This window comes from Oreochromis aureus, linkage group 15 (assembly GCF_013358895.1).
Source record: "Oreochromis aureus strain Israel breed Guangdong linkage group 15, ZZ_aureus, whole genome shotgun sequence".
NCBI classification, from domain to species: domain Eukaryota; kingdom Metazoa; phylum Chordata; class Actinopteri; order Cichliformes; family Cichlidae; genus Oreochromis; species Oreochromis aureus.
The window spans coordinates 21,803,352-21,826,691 of record NC_052956.1 but is presented as its reverse complement, the minus strand read 5'-3'; the positions used below and the strand labels follow the sequence as shown (position 1 = coordinate 21,826,691).

The following is a 23,340-nucleotide window of genomic DNA, read 5'->3' as shown; positions in this document are numbered from 1 at the left end:
CACAGGCTCTGCTTTTGCAGGTGTAGTTCTTTAACAAGGAAACAAAAAATGCCACTATTGATTTTTAAAAATCAAGTAGAAGAAATAATCTAAGTGCATTTTTTTTCCAAAGGATACTTTATTCTCCTTTTGTAGCCATGAACTTAGCAGTACAGATACTCTCCACTTGTTTCATGTGTTGCATTTTTGTCATGACTGTGCTGATTTTGCAGGCAGCAGCAGAGGTGACTGGGCTGCGCACTCGACCGTGTGCAGTGACACACTAAACCAGCAGAGAGACAAGCAGGCAGATACAATAGAAATTAATTCAGCTTGTTAAAGTGCAGCTGTCTGGTCAGCACTGAGCAGGTGTCACCCCCCCCCCCCCACCCAACTTCACTCTCCACATTCATCTATTCATTTGCACTCCCCTTCCCCCATACAACCCTCTAGCTTACTATTATAACTATCAACAGCATTTCAGTCATAAAACAACAAACACCTGTGTACTATATGCCCTGTTTTACTACATAAGTAATAAATAAGTAACATAATAATTCATAATTTGTCCATTCTTGCATCTTTCTAACTAACACCTTCCTCTTTCCCTTCGTCCAGCTCCTTGTTGCTTTATTCTAGTGGGAGACCTCCCCCAGGCAGACATGAACCTACAAAAGAATATGTTAAAAACCGACTAAAACAAGCTCTTATGTGAGTGATATTTTGAGTTAATGAGGCAGTTGATGGTGCCATAAATTCTTCTGCAGGAAGAATTTAATGCATTTCATGTAAGATGGCAGAAAAAAGCCAGAAATGATCAGAACAAAAGGGGAAATAAATTACTGAACTCATGCTAAACCATTTTTTACTTAGAAGCTGGTTGTTTCAGTGGAAAAGCCTGCTGTTTGCCTTCATGTTGCCAGTTTTAGCATGATCTCTTCCTTTATCCTCATGACACTAACAGATTTTATATTTGATGCACTGTCATTCTTATTTTCTGCTGTAGATAACACATAACTCTGAAATGCAACTTGTCTACAAATTCAAACTGCACCATGAACAGATGGGAGGGTTTGTAGGTCAATTCTTTGATGTTTTGGGGGAATTTAAATAACCCATGGACGAGGTTACATTCTTCCAAATAGCATTTAATGAGAGAATGCATATTTTATTTAAGATATTTAATAAATTACCTTAAGACTTGCATTGATTTCACATGAAATGTAAATGAAATATGAAACACTTTAAGTATTTTTTATAAAAAATGTTTGGAAAGCTTTAGAACATGTGTGATACACAGTATGGAGATAAAATGTACAGAAAACACAGATAAGCAAGAACCCAGGACAGGGTGAAATATACAAAATACAAAGCTACAGAATATTTTCTACTATTTTCTTTATCAAAAATTACATTAAATTTAAAGTTAAATTCAAATTAAAGTTAACCTGCGCATAATTTCAGAACTAAAACCTGCACACAAACGGTTCTTTAAGGTGATACAAAGAAAGAAGAGGGTGACATAGAGGTCCCCAACTTTGCGTCGGGCCTCCAAAGCCCAGATCCCCTCCCTGTCTTCAGCATTTACCTTCATCTTATTGCCCTACACCCGTTCATTTGAGTTGCCTGCTCTCTCCTCCATTCAGCACCCTTTTTTACAGCTATTCTCCATTTCTTTGCCACCTGGCCCTCTCTCCCCTCCCTTCGTTCCTCGTTGCATCTGTTGTCTTTCCATCTTACACTCTACCCCCACCCCTTTCCCCCTTCCCCCCCGCCGGTGGTGACCGTGCACCGACCGGATCACAGACTCTTGTTGTCAGTCACTTTCCCGGCGAACAGACGGCAGCAGCAACAGCAGCAGGCGGAGCGGAGACGGCAATCCCCCCCACACGCACACATCTACCCCACCCCTTTCCAAAAAAACCCCCAGAAACGGAGGCAGGAGGGGAACAAAACCTTGCGGGACACCTGTGCTGCTGGATTCCCTCTTTTGGGGCTTTGTTGAACAGTATTAGAAAAATAAATTCACACCCAGTTTTTGGGTTATGTGGACGAGCAGCGGAGATCAGTAAAACTGGGATGTAAACGCAGAAAAAGCGGCCAAATCTGCTTCGATTGGACTGTGGCGAAGCCGTCGGCGGCACCACCAGTAGCACCAGCACCAGCATTGGTCGGTCGGCGGATGGAGATGCGTTGTGAAGGCGGAGGGATGATGATGATGATGATGATATAGCAGGTTGCTGCAGGGTCGTGCCGCATTGCCTGGCCGCCGCGAGCGACGCCGGGGAGTCGGTGATGCTGTCGTCGTCATTGTGCCACAGAAAGAGAGAAAAAGAGAGGAGAGGCTCTGACATGGAGGGAAGCGGCTGTCTGTCGACTCCGAGCTCAGGCCGCCCGGATCAGCAGGTTGGATGTACCGCCTGAAGGCTGGAGGACCTGATTCATGATATACATGGTGGGAAATTGTGATAAAGTTGAATTCTTTGTGGTGGAACTGAATTTTTTCTGTGCGCAAAAAGTGAATGGCCCATATGTTGATTATGCATCACAGGAGCATCATAGCAGCTGCGTGTGTGCCAGTTCAGGGTGGATTACGTCTACAGAGCAGCAGGCCTCCATCTGAAGTCAGCTACTGATCAGGAAAGCGTGAAGAAAACACTTCAGCATACTTTCTTACCCTGTTGCTGCTCGGGGGGTAACCATTTGTACTGGTGTTTCATTGGAAGCTGGTGTGGTGTGATCCCCCGTGGAGGGACAGCTGTTGCAAAAGATGACTCACTTACAGGCTGGTTTGTCTCCAGAGACACTGGAGAAGGCCAAGGTAGAGCTGAAAGAAAACCCTGAGACTTTACACCAGGACATCCAGGAGGTCAGGGACATGATCATCACCAGACCGGACATCGGGTTCCTCAGGACAGACGATGCGTTTATCCTCAGATTCCTCCGAGCCAGGAAATTCAATCACTTCGAGGCGTTCCGGCTGCTGGCACAGTATTTTGAGTACAGACAGCAAAACCTGGACATGTTCAAGAACTTGAAAGCAACTGACCCGGGCATTAAGCAGGCCCTGAAGGATGGTTTCCCTGGCGTGCTCTCCAATCTGGACAGATATGGCAGGAAAATATTGGTCCTGTTCGCTGCCAACTGGGACCAGAGCAGGTAACAAAGGGGAGTTTTTATTAATGAGAAGAAAAAAGGGCTTTTGGAGAGTAGAAATCAGTGTTTTAATATTTATAAAGTGGAGACTGGTTTATGGAACTGTCTGTTCAGCACCACGCAGCCGTTGTTTCCAGGAAACTACAAGAACTCTTGTACCAGCTGATTAATCTTTATGGAAATATTAAAATAAAAGTAGGAAAGCCAAAATAATAAAAACACATGTAGCTAAATATCCAGATATATCACCCATACACTGTGTAAATGCTGAGCTCATTTCCTGGCAAGAATTTGAGCCTTTTTAAGATGGGAGGACATTTAGTGAGGTGGCCCACTGATGTTGGACTAATTGGCACAGGGTCAGCATTCCAGTTCATCCCAAAGGTGCTGTCTGGGCTGTGTCCGGTCACAGCACACTGTCTGCAGTGTGATGATGAAGCTTAATGCTTTTTTTTTTTTTTTAATGAGGACTGAGAGGTAGCCTATCCCAAATCACAAAGCACAGCCTCACACCAGAGGTCTGTGGACAGGCAGGAGGGTGTACAGTAGTACAGTTTGTACTTATTTATAATTTATTTCAGACACAATGTCAAATATTTTCAAGTCTGGCTGCATGGTTTTTAGTCTTTTTACCCAACCTGGGGAAATGGCTCTATCCCTTGGTCACCTGGTCTACAATTTTGTCCCAGACTTAAATATCCAAACAACTATTAAAAAAACTGAACTGTAATAGCTTAGCAGGCAATGAAAGACATGACTGTATGTCTCCCTTAGGATGAACTGTTTTCAAATTAATTTCAATTTGGTGATCAAAACTTTATTTTGTAGACACAACACTGGCAGATTGCAGTTTACTTTGGTTTATGACCAAATAATGTCAGGCAGTAAACTAAAGTTACTCTGATCAGTGTTATTTTTAAATGTCTTTGGCTGAAATAAGATTTATACACCCTCTGTTGCATTTATTGCTAAGTAACAAAGTTAGCATACTATTAATATGTTCAAAGTAAACAGTGAATACATTCAGCATGTTTGCATGATTGTAAAGTAGAACCTTCCCATCCAGTAAAAAGCGGTTTAACAGAAACCAAAAAACTTTTATAGGTGTCTGAAAAATAGTGAAATTAGTTTTTAAAGGGATTTTCTCACTTTGTTGAAATGGCCACAAAAAATGTTTACATCTAAATTTGTTTAAAATGGGACATCAGTCAGTACCTCTGCAATCTCCTCAGCAGATTTAAACCCTAGCATAAGGTTGCGGTGCAAGCAACTGCATAACTGTTCCTCGGGCCCAGTAATATATATTTTTTTTAAAGTTTGCTTATTTGAAAAAAAAAAAAGGCTAGGTGTGATCTGTATGTCTACAAAATGGTCATTTTCTAAACCAAATTTAACCCAATGTTAGTTTAGTCCTTGCAAACCATTCAGACCTTCGGTATAATCAACAGAAAATTACTGAGTGGGTAACCATGAATTGATGAATAGCTGATGTTAGGTTGAATTCAGTTTTTTGCAAAAGCCATAAAATATAATTTTTTTCACTTTTCACTTTCCAAATAAGTTTAGAAGGCTTTTTAATGGCTGGTTGACCAGATTAAACCCAGAAAACAACACCCACGTCTCGTGTTCTGGGGCCTTGTCTCGTTATCTTATGACGCCTTGGAATGAAATGTTGGTTTCGTGCACGTGTTTGTCACATCCTGTATTCATCTTATGCCTTCATGTGTCCTACACTGTAAATCATCTCAAGACCTTTCAGGTTCTGGCTTATTCACCCACTGTGGCTTATTTCAGGGGAAAATCTTTGTAATTACGACTATCAGATAATAACAGGTTTAAATAGTACATGGTAAATGGACTGGCTCTTATATCGCGCTTTTCTACTCTACCGGAGCACTCAAAGCACTTTAGGCTTTAGATACTAATGTTTACGCTTTAGATAAAGTGGAGCCAGAGTACTTATTCAGTAACATAGGGGCTGTTAGATACCCCTCATTACTCTGTGTTTATATCTTTACAATTTTAGTCAATAAAATAGCAAATTAATGTAAAATTAAGTGCTCAAATGATATTTCCTCAACATTTTAGGGATGAATCTGCAGACTGCCTTTGTGGGGGTTTTTTGTTATTTTTTTCATTAGTCTGTATTACTGTCACTATTCATTCACAGAGTCTAGTGCTTTACTGCCTCATAAATAACAGCACAGACTGAGCCAGACTGGTTCAAGGCTAGAAACTTGACTCATATTAAAGCTGGAAGTTGCAGTTTGTTTGGCTTTAATATAGAATTGGGCTTGTTTATTGTTTGGATATAACCAGAATCTGTAGAGACGTCCACCATCTGTTCCATATGTCTGATTACACAACAAATAATTTAGCGTGTATCTAATAAAAAAAAGGAAATAACAATAACCCGACAGATTTATCTCTATCTAGCTTGCTTTGGCATGACTTTGATCACATAAACTACACATAGTGTGATAAAATCTTTCTGTTTTAGTGTGGTGTCAAGTAGAAAAAGTTTGCAAGTTTTAATTGCATTCATAAGATCATATGAAATAAATGACTGATCCCTCCTCTCTGAACATGAATCAGTTTGTGAAATCTGTCCGGGTGTTTCATCTTATGCTTTTGTTTCTGTCCAGTGCAGTTTAGAAAGACTTAAAAGCTGTGTTGGATATTTTGGATATATTAGTAGTAGACTCAACTAGTAAACGCCTCAACTTGTGTCCACAATTATGAAGAAGGACGTCTGTTTTGCTGCCAGATAAGCTAATTAAAAAGTACATTATCTGTAGTCGAAGGCAATAGGTTCCTTGATAAGGAAGCAGAGAAAGATGAAGAGGGAGATAAGATAATGAAGGGCAACAACAAACAGGAAAAAAAAAGCACGAGTGTTAAATAGGTACGTGAAGCATCTGAGGTATCAGCTGGATGAAAACCCACAGGGATGGACTAAAGTAGCACCAGGGACCACACAGTCACCAATGACAGCAATTAAAATGTGCCAAAAAACACCCAGCAGATACATTTTAGCTTTTTCACAACCGTTTTGTGGCACAAAGGAACTAAAGACCTATAATGAATTCATGACCAAATTAAATTGAGTGAGGGTTATCAATAAATTTTACTGACAAAGTTGTGTCAGGCTGACTTAGAGATACTGTCTACAGCTCATGAGATTTATGATATGAGGGCAGTTCAGCACTCTTGTCTGGGGACACTGCTAATGATTTCTTTTAACTGATTCAGGTAACATTTTTTATTTAATAAATTCTTTAGTCAATGTTAGCAAATGTCAAAGGCTTTATCAAAGTTTGTCATGAGCCAGTTTGATGTCCTCAGTGTTGACCCGTCTAATCAGAACTCAAACCAGAGAGTTTTTTATCTTGCAATCAACTGCCGCAATAAATCCTCGAATTTGAGAAAGTGTAGCTGGGAAATGTTTGATATTTTCAACTTTTAACTTTATAAATGTCCTTCATCTCCTTAGCTCGTCAAACCCTCAATATATATATACTTTTTTTCATTTCTGTTCATCACTGTCAAATCTGTTCTGCTATTTTGTTAAATTAAAAGCTATCTTACATTGTTCTCAGATACACGTTTGTGGACATACTGAGGGCTATCTTGCTGTCATTGGAATCTATGATAGAAGATCCCGAGCTACAAGTCAACGGCTTCATCCTCATCATTGACTGGAGTAACTTCACCTTCAAGCAGGCGTCCAAACTGACTCCCAGCATGCTGCGGCTGGCTATCGAGGGACTGCAGGTAAGGAGCTGGGTTAGATTTGACTCTGAATCCAGAGCTGTGTTTGCATCCCAAAACATGAAAATGATTTATTTGATTCTGAACCAGGATTGTTCTTAAATCCTGTATGAAAGGCTTTAGTTTCATTTCGTTTCACAGTTTACAATCATATCGAATGTCCTAATATGTTAATGGCAAATTATTCTTATTTCCTGAATATATTTGACACTAGTGCGAAAACTTACCAACTTATACATCGATTAACATAGTAAATATGATAGATATCCTATATTCTAAGCTTCTACAATTACAGTCTTGTCCCTGACCAACTTTATTTTCCCTCTTCTGTAAAATCATAAGCTTTACTCATCTCTAAAGGACTATTTTTGATTTTACTACAGCACCGGAACAAACCTCCAGCTCTCTTTCCATCATCCTCTCTGCCGTCGAAATGTTCCACTTAGGAACAAGTCAAGCACCGTGTTAAAGCTGTGAGCTTCTTTACAGCGCATGAGGAAAAAAATAATGACATTTCCATTTTGATTACTCACTGCTGGGTATTTCTTCTTCTTCTTCTTCTTTTTTTCAAGCCTCATTTGGCAGGTAGATGATGTAAAAAAAAAAAGTGATTTTTACTGGTTGTCAGTTTGCTAATAAGAGATGGTATTCCAGCTTTTATCATGTAAACAGAGAAATGAAGTGAGATATGACGTTTATATTAGTATAGTTAGGATTTTTTTCATGGCATGAAAACGCATTAGTCTTCTCAGCCGTCACGAAGACCTTTAACGTTATACTGAAATAGGTTACGGGAGAAAAGACTCACAGGCAGCATACAGCGCTGTCCTCGTGTCACTAGCCAAACCCGAGAGGAAAGGTCTTGCTTATTGCTGTGTTTGGGTGAGAATTACTCATGTTGTGGTGACATAAATCTGTCTGTAGTCACATTAGAGGATTTGTCTTCTTTATGTGGACAAAGACCCCATAACATACATCAAAGTTTTAAGATAAGGTTAGGACAAAGGGTAATATGGGTATGGTTGGTAAGTAAGAGTTACTTCTGAATGAACTGAATGAAAGTCAATGTAATGTTCTCTGAAGTCTTGGAAACATTTGTGTGTGTGTGTGTGTGTGTGTGTGTGTGTACGCACATGGATAAGGGAGGTTGTTATTGCTTTCTCGACATCCCTGTGAATCATCTGCCAATTTGTGTTGAGCCCCATTAGTCAAAGTGAAATCTAAGGGGAAGTGTTTCTTGAGGGAGGTGTTGAGTGAGACGCAGCGTGGTCTGAGAAATTACCTGATATGTCTGTGATGGATACCAAAGTGTCACAGCTGCATCGTTTGAATTTTACACTTAATTTGCATCCTGTGTTTTTTCTTGCAAATTCCTTGAGGGTAAAACAAGTACGACAGAAGATTTCCGTGCACCTCTGTGAGAGCAGAGTATCTACCTTCCAAAAATCTAATGTTGCTGCTGATAAACAGGACCTGCATCAAACCGTCTTTTGAATATAAAGAAGTTTGAGCGGTAATGACGGTTATCAAATTACCTTACCTTTGTAGTTGGTACTGTGTAAAAAGCCTCTATAGCAACAGCTGTTGTTGTTTGGTCCACGGGAGACTTGTTGTTCGTGTTACCTGTGATTTTAAGGGTTTGAGCATGATGATAATATATGTGTTTCACTTCAGAGAGAAATAATATGTAGAAATCATCCAGCACTGTAATGACTGGTGTCTTTTCGCAGCTACATTTTGAATCATTGAACCAGTGCTTCTGATATTCTGGAAAAACAAGCCGAAAACAGAAGATTTTCTTTCAAATAATGAAAGGAAACATTGATCAGAAACATGAAATTCTCACTGTATAATTTACACTCAGTGGACTGTTTGTTAAGTTCACCTTCCCAGATCTGCTTCAATTCTTCATGGCATAGATTCAACAAGGTGTTGAGCCACACTAACGCTGGCTGCACATCCACAATGTGAATCTCCCATTTCACCAAACCCCAAATGTGCTCTGTTGGATTGAGATCTAGTGACAGTGGAGGCCATTTGAGTACAGCAAACTCATTGTCAGGCACAACCAGTTTGAGATGATCTGACCTTTATGACATGTTGTGTTATCCTGCTGAAAGCAGCTGTCATAAGATGGGTACAGTGTGGTCAGAAGGGGATGGAAACAGTCAGCAAAAATACTGAGGTAGGCTGTGACATTTAAACAATGCTCAGGTGGTGCAAAGGGCCCAAAATGTACCAAGATCCAGGATGGCTCCATGCTTTCATGTTGTTTAGACCACAGTCTGACTACCATCCAAATGTCACAGCAAAAATCAAGACTCGTCAGACCAGACAATGTTTTTCCAAGCTTCTCTTATCCGGTGTTGGTGACCCAGTGCAAATTGCAGCTTGAGTTTCCTGTTGATAACTGATAGGTGTGATGGTGTGGACTTTACTGCTGTAGCCCATCTGCTTCGAGGTTTGATGTGTTGTGTGTTAAAAGATGCTCTTCTGGTTGTGATGAGTGGTTATTTGAGTTACTGTTGCCCTCTTATCAGCTTAAAGCAGTCTGAACATTCTCCTCTGACCTCTGGCATCAGCAAGGCATTTTCTCGAAAAGAACTGCCGCTTCACTGGATATGTTTTCGTACGCAAAAATCCCAGCAGATCAGAATTTTCTGAAATAGTCAGTCCAGCCCACCTGGGAGCAGGTCTATACTAGATTCAAAGTCACTTAAATCACCTTTCTGCTACATTGTGAAGCTCTGTTTACATACCTAAAAGCATTTTTTGTAACTGTTGTGTGTATTTACCTGTATATTAGGGTGGTTAGGGTTGCAATAGTCTGGTAATGGTAATATCATGGCTTTGTACCAAATTATACAGAATTATACACATTTTTTATTTATTAAAATTTATACAATTAATTAATTATCATTAACCCTTTGCTTTTTCTTATGAATTATGTGTTAGAGATAGTCTCAGGGTTCACTGGTCAGTTGTTTGGTCAACATACTTCATTGGTCTAAATCTAGGTGATTAGTCTTATTGTCACTAGTTGGCAAAATACAATCGGGCTATTTTGCAAACTAATCAGCAATTTTTCTTAGAAGAGACTGAACTATGCATCCCTAAAGTCACAATTCTACTAATCCCCACAAAGACAAAGACGTTAGCAAAGTGCATTTCTGGATACTTTGATGCTCCTTTCCACCTCCTCCACTTTCTGTAAACATTAGTTTTGTGCTGTCAGCACACAGTCGATGTGGTATGTTGGTATGTTCTTCCTTTTTTCAAACGGAGGAAATAACTGTAGACTCAAGCCAGTGCATCACTGTGACGAGTCCATACATAACACATTTCTGACGGCTCTCCAGACACAGATTAGAGCCTGAATTATTGATGGGAGCTATTGGCTGAGCCCTGAGTCATTCCTAACTGCTCGTCGCTTTGTGCAGAAAACAAAGAAAATAGGTGCGATAAGTTGGTTTAATTGGATTTACTTTGAGAAATAAAATGCAAAAAGAAAAACAAGACACTGAAATCAAAACGCCTATGGTGATCAATTCAGTCTTATTTTTCTCAGGATGTGAAGAGAAGAATATAATTTCTGATGGCCTATGGCCTGTAATTTCCTATTGTCAGCATTTTTTTTTTTAATTACCACAAATGCCATAAAGTACCAATGTATCCTACTAACAGTTATTGTGTTTGTGCATGTGTCCCATGCCTCATATGCTTTATTTCTTTGTCCCACTGAGCTACATTAACGCCTAAACAATATTAAAAAATCCATCATTGTGCCACCTTAATATGTTCCTGAATAACATTGTTTGATTTGACTCAGTCACACAAACAAACGCTGTCCTGGTGTGTTGAATATTCATTAGAGTCCCAAATATGTATTAATTCACAGCTAAAAATACATAGGACCCTACAAATGTAGTTTTCTCTTTTTAAAAAAAAATTGCTAAATGAGAATAAGGAGAATACACGTACCCCTATTTTAAACCTGAACTACGTACTTTTCTTGTTTAAAAGTCAGAAGACTCCAGTATACTCGGGGCAGAGGGCCTTTTAAATGAACCCAAATTCAAAAGCTAATAAGGGATCTGGCTGCAAATTAGGTGCATATAAATTGCATTAGTGGCACAATTTTCCCCAAATAATAATTTTTAAACCAAATAAACATCTAGCAAGTGCATTAAATATTGCATTTCAGCCTCTGTACAGTAGAATTAAGCCTGAATCATTCCCACACACTCAGAGAGAGATCTGAAAACAGTCGGTGAGTCACTTCAGTCTGAGCAGGTTTGGTTGTGAATCTTTAAACCATCAAGTGCACTGAAAGCAGCTGACTCACACTAATGTTCAGAGTTTTTTTGGGTGTGACAATTTGAAGTAGTTTCAGGCTGATTTACACCAAATGCATCCCTGAGTTAAACTTTACTGCGCATCAGCAACTTTATATGCTGCTGTCCATGTTTCTCTTTGTTTCTAAAGACTTTTCAGTCGTTCTGCAGAATTTTCTGATGTCGATATGAACTGACAGCAATGAGACATGTAAAAGCAGCTACAAGCATGCAGTATCATTAGTTTTCTAGAGGAACTGTTATCAATCTCAAAACCAAAAGGGGTGAACGTTTGTTTATTTTTGGTTTTGGTTAATCTCTTGTTTTTCTTGCATGGTTTTCAGTAGTGCTGTGACCACAATTCACTGATGTTCCACACTTTCTTCCTATCAGCTGAAAAACAGGCTGAATATGTAACTACGGCAAATCAATTCCACTTAGCTTGAAATTAATTCAAATTGAGCTTGACAGTTGAGTTTGCCTTTTGGTGGATAAATAATCTTAACCATCCCAAAATAAGCTAATTTGACATTCTTGAATTGGTGCTCAAACTGCCTCGTTTGTGGTTTAAAGTTTGTCATGGCAACCCTGATAGTGTTAGTTTTAAGGAAATAGCATGTAGGCCACATGCAGTGGGATCCGAATTTGTAGCTCAGTATTGTGAACAGATCACAGAAGAAGCAAGTCTGGATCCCTGCTGGGGCCCCCTCGAGGGCTCTGTGTTCATTTTTATATCCGCAAATACACGACTGATTGTGTTTTTCTGAGGATTATCTTTTGGGCTTTTATTTTTATGTTTTTATTATTTTTGCCTGTAAGTGTAAATCCAAGACGCACACAGGAAATATGGGGAGACAGAGATAGTGATGGGGTCATTTATTCTGTCTTACTCCATGACCCATTATCACTGACTGTTAAAGAGAATAAACAACATATTCTCTGTTTTGTTATGATTGTGTGGAGGATCATGCTAGCCATTAAGGGTTTATCAGCATGCCTGCACAAATATGATCAGCAAATCCAAGGTTTCTGCCAGTTCTTTACAAGCCACGTTCCAGGCTTAAGTTGACCCCCTGCTGGGTCTTTGACTGGAGATTTATATTTTCTTAGCCTAAAGCTATAACCGTTAAGTTAGCTAATTAATAATACTCCTGGTTTTTTTCAACAAACAAACAAACAAAAAAAAACCTAAACCAATGTGTATACTGTCCTTTCAGCTATTATGTTTCCACTTCTGTCCAATGATTAAGACAGCCTATCTCTTTAATTGATGAATGTAAACAAAATTATAAGCCTTTATGGTATTCTATGGATGGCTGTAAGAAATGAAGTATACCCAAATTCATTAACATGTAGATCCACTGTTAGCAGGAATAATTTGAAGTAACTGTGCTCTGCATGACTTTATCAGTGTTTCACATCATTGTTTATGGGCATTTGATTACACAGCTTTCATCAGGCGTTTCATTTGGGTTGAGGTCTAGATTTTGACTGAACCTTTGCAACACCTTCATTCTTTTCTTTTTCAGCCTTTCTGTTGGAGGTTAGTTGGTTTCCTTGAGATCATTGTCCTGTTTCACAACTCAGTTTGGGCCAAGCTTTAGCTGCCTGACAGATGACCTCATATTTCACTCTAGAATACTTTAGGATACAGAGGATGTCATAGTTGGCTGTGCTGTGATTGGCAGCTGGTATGAGGTGTTTGTGTTGATATGCTGTGTTTGGTTTTTTGCCAAATGTGGCACAGCATTGCTCAACAACTTCACTTTGGTTCATAGGCTCACCGTGTTGACATAAGACACGATGCTGCTGCAGTAGTTTAAACCCAAGAAAGTGGCAGTGCATCAGTGTACTCATGTGGAGCTCTGATGCAGCACATCCTTTTTATCTGCTCCTGTCTTTCCCTTCTAAAAAGTTTGCTCAGCTGACCTGTCAGACATTAGTTGCTGTTTATGTAACACGTAATACCTCTTTTCCACCCATAGTTGGTCCCAACTTTTGGCATTTTTTGGGTGATGCTGTGTTTAGACCAGCTTTTTGGTACCTTCAGGTGGAAATGAATGGGATTCATTCTAGATATGGCAGTGGTATGATCTTAAATCAAAGAACAGCCCTTTAAGAGCCATCAGTTAAAACTCAAACATGATGAAAATATGAGCAAGGCAGTGGCTCATTTGAAGGCGCACCAAACTAGCTGCTGGTTGAGAATCAAACCTGTTATAGAAAAAAGCCTGGATCCTAAAACAGCGCATCTCAGGCAGTTCAGTAGCAGTTAGACAGTGAGTATCTCCTTTTATACAAACTTTGCAAAATGTTTTATGTGCACAAAAAGCATAACACAATAAAGGAAACAAAAACAGCAGAAAATTGATATAATGGACACATTTAAAGAAGCATGACTGTAAGTCTCTGAGATTTCTTGTCATTGTGGTTTGCAGATTTTGAAGTCTAAACTTAAGGTTTAGACTTATGTGGAATAAATGTGTGAAATATCTTCTTCAGTGATTGTAGATCTTATGTTGCGTGTCTTCTACCATCTTTTTTCTTACACCACTAGAAAAAAAATCCTTCCAGTTGTGTTTTTTTTAATGTTTTCATTTTTTTGCCCTGCTTACCGATTTATGTCAGAACAGAGTCAATGGGGCAAGAGTTTTGAGTTAGTATCTGATGCAACAGGGTTTGTGTCCTTAAGCTGAACTTCTCTGCAGTCTTTGTTTAATGTGCTGCTTCATTGTTTGCTGCAGACAGATGGTGCTCTTTGGGATTTGTGTTCCTATGCCTATAAGTACATACAGCACAGTTCATGACTGATTTACTCGACTGTGTGAAACGCTATCTTCCACTTACATTTCTTTATGTGTAAATTAGATTACATTCAAGTGTCCTAAGAAACACAGGAGGTAATAAAGTGTGCGCAAAATGGGATTCAAACCCATCCTGACATAATCCTCCAGGATTACAATGTTACACAGGGATTAGAGCTGTGAGGTACCTTCTTTAAGGGTGTTCTTCTCAAAAGTATGATTTAAGTAATATATGAACAGGTTTTACATGAAAAAACTGTTCAAGAACAGTCATACAAATGACTTTACAGATTATTAAGGCAGGTTAAAAAACAGAGGAACATTGAAAAATCTTAAAATAAAACAAGAAAAGCATTAATTATTTAATAAAAGCAGTTTAATCTTTTTTAAATACAAAATATTACGCAGTAGTGAAAGTGTGTCTGCCACATTTAGTGGTGGACACACTACCACTAAAGAAAGAAATGATATTTTCTTAGCTCTTCATCTTTTTGACAGATTTTATTTTCTACACTGACATTATTTCTGTGTCATGAGTGTAACATGTTGTATCGTACTGTGGACTGCAGCAGCTTCTCATGCTGTCTTGTTCCTGAGGTTGAGATTTGTGACTCGCCTCGTTAACATGATCTGTCACAGTCTGACGCCATCTGACCTCAGATCAACTACCTGCCACTCACTGTAATGAATGAGCAGTCCTGAATCTGATGGTTAACCGACTGTGCAGTCGCTGACAGTCAGTGGACTCAATCTCGCAGCTTCATGTGTTTAACCTGCATTCAAGGATGCAGCGTTTAGCTTTAATATCCTAAAAATGATGTGAAAAACAGTGAAATTCTGTCTGTGTGCGGGACTTGGCTCAGATTTACTGACAGATCAGCTGGAAGGACTGCGTTATTTCGATTTTGTCCATCCCACAGTTTGTTTGGATGCTGGTGGGAAATCCAATGGTTGCGTTCATTTTGTGTTTTTAGCAGAAAGCGTAATGAGATTCCGCTTCCATTAAATAATTAAAGCCAAATGAAGTAGCAGCTTTCTCTCCACACACAAAGTGCATCACAGCAATGCACAACAAAGCCGCGCGCCACCATCCTGCTATTCTTAAATCTTCTGATTTTCTTTAATTTAACCAGGTTAGAAAGTGTCTTCTATATATTCCTGTCAGGCTTTTATATGTGTGTCATCAGTTCTGTCTACATTACTATCTCACTATATATGATCCTATTTCTGACACTTCATTCATCTTCATGGGAGATGATTATGTGATCTCTAAAAAGCTCAGCAAAAATGCAGCTGAAAAGACAAATATTCAAGTTGTACTGAAATTTGATTAACTACACCAAAGAGCTGTACTACTATACTACAGAATTTCTAGCAATTTTTCAGTTTACAAACTGCTTCACATGGCCTCCCTCCAAACTGAAAGCTGAACGCTGACACTGGTTTGGATGTAGCCTTGTAAAATAAATATTATTAAGGTTTGTGATTATAAATGGATATATTTACAGTACAAGATCAGGTGCCAGGTGTCCATTCGTGCATTCCTCCTAAATATATTAGTCAGATTTTAGTAAAACTTGCATACAACGATCACCAAATGAGTCTTCCCCCAAACTGTGCTCGAGGTTAAACTCAGTGTCATATCGATCAGTTTGCGGGTAGTTTTTCTTTTTCACAGAAACTGACTATTGTTCAGATTTTAGTGAAACCAGATGAATTTGTCCTGAATATGAATGTTTTTGAGCTCATCTCTTCTCCAAGGATTTTAATTTTCATTCATTTGAGCGATAGATCCAACTGATGACAAGAAAGATTTAACATTTCTTAAACCTTTCTTAGCTTTATTAGTATTTGCACGAGCTGCTTCATTCATTACAATATCCTGTGTTCTTGCTGTTCTTCTGTGCTTCAGGTTTTTATTTATGGATCTCAGGATGTGCAAGCTCACCCATAATCAATAAACTCCTGACTGACTCAGCCTTTTTCTCTGTAAAAATTAAATAATATACAATGGATATGAGTTTCCAAATGTATTATATATCAGTCAGGATGTCTAAAATATATCATCATGAAAATCTGCAATACCATCACATTTTTTTCAACGATGAATGATCTGCTTATTTTTTATTTATTTATTTTTTTCTGAATGGAAAATCAGTGCAACACTACATACGAGTTTCAATATTTCTTACTGTAAGGTAATCATTTCAAATCTTAATTTCTTTAATAATAAATAGATAAGTAAATGAAAATGGATAGATGGATATTTTTCTTTATCTTTATCTTAAGTAACCATTGCTTACATAGAAAAAATAAAATGGATAAATAAAATGAATCAGAAAAAATAAAAATAGTATATATACATTAAATTATTTGATTTTTATCCATATATTTCAATGTTTTTCAATGTTTACCATCACTAATATTTAATGGTAATAGATTATTTACATGATAATTTGTAGAAACACTCATAGTCCCCAGAGGATTAATCACAACTTTTCGTTTCACTGTTTGTAAGATTGCAAAAGCTGTAAATATTTTATATTTGATTAACATCATTAAGCCTCCAGTTTTGCTTGATTAAATATGAAGCAATAAAGGAGCGGCAGATCTCCAGAATATAGACGAACTGTTAATGGATTAATTGCTTCACACTGATTAACTCGATCATGTAGAAAGCAGCAGAGTAGTTCTGCTGCCCGTCTCCACCTCCTCAAACCCTTTTACTTTTGTTTTCTTTGCCCTCCCCCCTAAATCTCTCTTCAGCAACATCATCATCCTCCCCCTTATCTTTGTCCCTTTTCACTCAATTCAGCCACTCCAACATTGTTCAGCGGGGACAATAGTGGCAGAGCAGTTTTAATGTTGTCACAGCAGACAGAGCATTCAAACCACACTGAGGTAATTGCTCGTTTTGTTTAAAAAAGAGCTTAGCCATTACACTAAATCACAACAATTCATCATTAATCAGTGTTTTCTATAGAAGCAAAATGAAGTCCAAACAATTCATTGCTGTCCTCTTTAAAATGCCTCACCCTCCTCTGAACCTCAAAGAATCATCGTCATCATCATCATCCTCTTTGTCAGCAGCCAGTTGAATGCTACAGTGTTTCACCTTACCCTCCTCTTCCTCCGTTCTTCCTCCGCCCTCCGCGGCTCCCTCCCTGCTACATCCCACCCTTGCTGCGTTGCCACGGCAACATGTCGGACTGCCTCGCTATCTGCTCTGCCCTCTCCTCCAGATGGGCTCCCTTTTGTTGTGCGTCTGAGTGTTCGTGTGTGTGCCGAGACAGAAGCACACTTCTCCATCTTCGTTTTCTTTCTTCCGCAGATGCTCGCAGGCAGTTGAGTATCAGTGAGTGCGCCGCAAAATGCTGTAAATGAATTATGTGCTATATAAAGACACCGTAATTAATGTATTATTAAATGTTCCAGAATAAACTAAATATTCACTAGCTACACATACATACTGTTTCAAAAACAGCATAAAGAAGTACTCCCTTTGTTTTATCTATTTGAGCTTAATCTCGTGGGTGTTCATGCTGATATTTTTCTTTTTTCAATGAAACGTTTTAACAGACATTAAAGGAATTGCTTATTTTCCAAACAATCCCATCAGGATTAACTTCCAAAACAATCGTGATCACTTCTATTCCAGCCTAAGTTGTATTTCATGAAACCATGTTGGTGTCCATATGTCCATTTGAACCTATTTGGCTAAATAGAGAGAACAACTGCAGGAGTTCAGACAAAGCTGAGGCTACAGAGGTGCACTTGTGGGAGTCCTCCAAAAGACAGACCACTGAGTGGTGATAAAGGCATAGGTTGGTTTAACAGCGGGCTTGAACAGGAAAAGAAGTGTAACTGGGCTTCAACTCAGAGAGGAAGAAGTGTTAAAAAGGCATTTAGAAAAAAAAGAAAGAATGAGAAAACAGGCCGTGCCTTCATTGGACTTCATTGGACTTTTTTTTTTTCTGTTTCACTCCATTACAAAGATGTCCTTTGTCTGTTATGATGTCTGTCTTGTTAATGGCAAGGACTATACAAAAACAAACAAAAGCAGCCCACATTACCATCTGTTCTGCATATTTTCAACATTTTCCCACAAGAAACATCAGACAGCTACAACATGTGAATGTGGGAATGTGGGATTTCAGTAGTGCCAAGTCTTTTCAGGGTACTTCGGGTCAAGACCTGACAATGTTATGGCTCAGTCACACTAGAGAAAAAATAGGACAGCAACCTTCTTGGCAGTTGGAAAAATTGGTGGTTGTCTTGGGATTGCACTGATTTTTTTATTTATTTTTTTCAAATTTGGCTATCTATAGTAAGTAGCTGGTGTTTGCATAGGTCACCAGAAAGGTGTACAATGAATTTATGTGTAAATGGCTTGAACCTAAATTCAGAGTTTTCTGTGTCATGAGTGTGGCTCTCTTTTTTCCCAGGCTAAATCACTATGGTAATTTATGCTGAACACATCACCTGGTCGGGAGCCGGTTATCTTCAGTTTGAAATTGAGGGCAAATGACACATTTTCACAGATTTTTTCATTTACAGCATGTAAATTACATAATGTGTTTTATATGTGCAACTTGTTAAGCCGTACCTTACTAACATTACAAATGAAGCCCAGATGTCACAGCAGCCTATTGTCACTGGAGTGTTTATTTATTCATTTGCAGAAAATGTATAAATGTTGTCAACCTTGATTCTGCTGCTAAATCTCTTTTACGCTGCTGGAATTGTAGCTACTACAACACACACCAAGAACTGAATGTCGAGCCTTCATCTTAGAAATAACCAGCAGCACTGAGAGCACACTCAATCATTTTTTTGACCACTCTATGCTTAAAATCCCAAGATTAATGACTTTCTGGAGAATAAATCTCTTGTCATATTTGCAGCAGTGTGGCATTTTTTGTTTTATTCCTCTGTTCTTTAAAGATTTTTGTTACTATTTGATCCCTGACATCTGAATGTGTCTCTGATTGGATGACACACTCATAGGGTCTCATTTTATGTGTATGAAAAGTCATATGACCTGTGAAATTCCCCCTTTTTATGTCAGCACACAGAGCCTGAAGATGCAACCCAGTTTAAAAGAAAATGGACTTTCGTGATCTGACTTGGACTGACCTCAAATAAATCTCAGACAGATTGATGAAGGTTTGCAAATACCTGCCATCTAATGTGTAAATGTTGACAGACTACCAACAATCAGTGTTGTAATCAGTCCAAGAAGTTGGTGACATATGCAACGGGTCTAAACTGAACTAATTGCAAATGCATTGTATTCTTGTTATATTCATACATAAGCATCAATTTGCAGTTAAATTCTCCTCCTACAGAAACTATGTCTCTATTTGTGGAGGAATTTAAATTTTTGTTTCAAGTTACAAGATTGTGGCTGAATTCTGAATTAAAATAGTTTAATAATAGTTTACAGTAACTTCAGCTGACTGTGATTGGTTGCAGATATGATCCCCATCTTCAAAGCAATCATTTCAAAGGCAACAAGACCTCAAGTTAATTTTACACAGTCGCACCAATTTTGGTTATGACAATGTGTCCAAACACTGGCTTTCCTAGTTTAGCTGTTGCATTAGAGACAAACCCATCAGTCACCTCTGTGGGCTAAACACATGGTGACACTAGGCAGCAAACACTCCCTTTGAACAACAAAGAAACCTTTGACCGAACCAGAATCAGTTAATCTGGCTTGACTGGTTCTGGTAAATGGAGAACAGACCTAGTAAAATACGAGCAAACAAAAACTTTTTCAGTAAATTATTTCAGCTTGTAAAAGTACGTGTATATCTTTAACCATGTTTGTTTTTGGCAAAATATGCAATAGTGACACTCTTTCATCCCTAGAGCCTGCATATCTGCAGATATTTAGACCACATTAACATATACAGTAGAGTACCGTTCCAGTAAGCAAGCTCTCTGTGGATTTAGCGCATTAGCATTGTTATGTAACATATAGAGCTCTGCAGAATAACTGGGTCTCCTGAAAATTGTGCCAACACTGGCTGCAGAAAATTCCCGAGATTAATGTTGACCTACTGTATCTTTTGTGAAGCAGCTTAAAATGTATGAAAACACTTTGTTTCTTCATTAGAGGTAATCGTCTGTAAAATATCACTTTATTATGAATGGGAAGAAGTCTATCTTACGACATTAATTCCACTCTACTGATTTATAATCCTCCTGCTTTTCTCCATCGTCATGAAGTGTAATAAAAAGGTTACGAGGCAGCCTGTAATTTATCTTTTTTTATCTAAAGCAGTGTAATCGGGACATCCAGTTTAAATTCATTTTCCATTTATAATGTGGAAAACCTGGTTAACTTGAAATGGAATCAAAGAATTTTTTTGTTTTGCATTATATTAGGAATCAGATACTTGATAGGCAGTTTGCCAACAATCACCATCCCTTGCAAATGTCACTATCCTGTTGTTTCAGTCCGCAAGAAGGAAATTGAGACAGTTTTTAATGAACAAAGAAGCTCTTGACCAGGTTTTCCTTTGTAAATAAAGCTGTATTGATTGAGACTGTCCTTTCTGCCCGTTATCTCTGAAATGCAGATGGATGAAGACAGCAGCTATCTGACCAAATGCTCTCCCACTTCAATAAAATAAGCTACACTGAGTTTGGCTCCTATAAGCTTTTGATAATTTGAAGAGAATCTGCCAATAGCTGGTATTTTCCGCCAATATTTTAGATCACATTCAGTCTTTGAAATTGAATCTGCAGCAGCATTGGTCCCTTTGTTCATACACTTGAAAAGAATGATTTAAGTGCCTATTTTACTGTGAAATCTCCAAAGCACTGAATGCTTCACACGTCAGCGCCGAACATGTGACTAGTTAAAGTAATAGTTGGATACATTTCAGAAGCTTGTTAGTCTGCACGGCCAAGATCTTATTGTATTTAGCTGCCGTGTGTTAACTGGTAAATTTGAAATCTTTTGTAGTCCAACATACTTTTTATAGAGGTTCCATAGATTACTTTTTCTATGGAAGCTCTATACAGTATATTTAATTTTTATGAATGAAGGTCAGACATTGAAATGATAGAAAAGTCACAACGCCTCTTCGTCTTTTAGCAAAACCGACTAATCCCATGTCACACCAAAATGGCAGTTAAGGAGTCGAAAACAACATTAAGAGCTTCTGGGGCAAAAACATAGAAAACCAGAACTTGTTTCATCTTTGCACATGAAAAAATGTTAATTTGATTTTCAGTACAGAAGCATCATATTTGTTTTACAGACTCCAGGCAAGAAAGGCAATGAGGTTAGAGTTTTCTTTTAGCCACATATTCGTGATATATTATTTGGATCAGGATGATGACAGGTCCAGTTTGCCACTTATACTTTTGTGTTTGTTTTCATGCAAGTCACAGAATATCAACATTAAGACCACATGTTTCTAAAATGACTAACTTATACTTATGCCACTAATACCAAGGCTACATTTCTCAGAAGTTTGATTTTCTTTAACTGCTAATTTACATTCGCATTTGTATTCCTGGCCTGTTCTCAGGCAGTTTTGCATGATTCACAGTTACAATAATCTAATCTAATACCAGGCTTTGGTACAGCCAAGACAGCTCGTTTTGGACAGACAAGGATCTGAGGGTCAGATCAAATCTGGAGATCTGGATTACAGTTTGTTATCAGAAATGACTCACATTGAAAACTGGAGCCATTGTGGCTATTGCACTGTAAAATGTAATATTGTGTTTAATTAAAAATATTAAATAGGCTGAACTCAATTTTTATCAATTTGTTATTAGAACTCAATTTAAATAAGTTACCAGTACTTTTTATGCAAAAACGCTGATAAACTCCATTTATTTAAGTTGTCTTAAGTTAGAAAAACTAAGTAAGCTGGAAGTTTTGCTTCTCAGGGCGGAAGGATGAAAGATGTGTTTTGAAAATGCCACGTGACTACCGTCCTCCTCCCTCGCGGATCAGTCCGCATGTTCACGGTGCATTTTTTATGGAATATGTTGAGCAAACCTGGAGAAGCGTCAGCTCAAGATATTATTGTTGTCATTGCTGTGGATCTTTACCTGATACACTGACTTGGTGAGTAAATGTTTACTCTTATTCAAACTGATTTTGTGGCTTCTCTTAGTTTAGCACCAGGTTTAAAATCTTGCTAGCTAGTTAGTGTTAGCCTAGCGTTGCTGCTGCGCTGGGCTCACGTTACTTAAAAATTAACACCACAGCCTTAAAAACCTTACATAAAACTATGTGGTGAAATTTTCTGTTGATCGTTTGAAATAAATAAGTGAGATAAGAGCCCAGACAAAATTCTTCGGGAGGTGCAGCCTTTAGGGGTGGGGTAGGTGTGGGATGTGGGGGGTGGATAACAGAGCTCTCCGAAAACGTGGAAGCACTTTTGCAAATATGTGATATTTTGATAAATTAAGTAGATATTTGAGCATTACATAGCTACATTGTCGCCTGAAAATATCTTAAAAGGTTATTTTGTGATCCAGAAAGGGTAGTCTGGGGGAAAAGGAGGATCGCATTTGTCGGCCACGGTTGTCGGAGCCTGTGCGTACTTGTAAGCGCGGCAATGGCGGAGGAGCGCGGCTAAAAAACTTATTACTTTTTCTGGGTCACAAAATAAACTTTTAAGATATTTTCAGGCGAGAATGTAGCTGTGTAAATTTCAAATATCTGTTCGATTTATCAAGACATCACATATTTGCAAAAATGCTCCGACGTTTTCGGAGATGTCTATTTTTTTTTTCATGCTTTGTGGCAGCTTTAGAACATCTGTGGCATCTATTAATGTCAAATCTAGCCTTTATTTAACAACATAAGCAAACTCTATGTTACAATGATTGCACAGCCATTAAGGATCAAATCAGTTTCTGAAAAATGTTCTGTTTTTTCTCCTCTGCTTGCTTCTTACTGTCTTTGAGGCTCGGGACCAGCACTCCTGTTGTTGGACAGAAAGACATCAGTAAGTATTTTGGTTTCCAATATATTAGCAACTGTCAGTGACATTTATATTAATCAGGCTGAACTATAATCATACTTTAGATCAGCCTGTTTTACTTATTGTTTTATTTGTGCTTTGGTTTGGGGAAGTTGTTTCTTTACTGATCTTTTCCTGTCTTCTGTTATTAGACTTGAGATATGACTGCACTATGCTGTTGCTGGTGACCACAGTTAATTCTACAAGACATGCTGTGTAAGTAAACAAACAACAACAGTTTGGTCTGCATTTCTTGAAAGATCACATCCCCAAACTTAGTTTAGAGGGTCGACACTG

At 38.3% G+C, this 23,340-nt stretch overlaps 1 protein-coding gene across 1 annotated transcript in view; it reads left to right on the top strand.

Moving 5' to 3' along the window:
- The first annotated feature begins 1,934 nt into the window (after positions 1 to 1,934).
- clvs2 (clavesin 2) overlaps positions 1,935 to 23,340 on the top strand; it is a 67,408-nt gene continuing 46,002 nt past the window's right edge. Inside the window, exons 1-2 of the mRNA XM_039599419.1 lie at positions 1,935 to 3,138; positions 6,735 to 6,909. Coding sequence (XP_039455353.1) covers positions 2,750 to 3,138; positions 6,735 to 6,909 — 564 coding nt within the window. The 5' untranslated portion in view covers positions 1,935 to 2,749. The remainder of the gene's footprint in view (positions 3,139 to 6,734; positions 6,910 to 23,340) is intronic.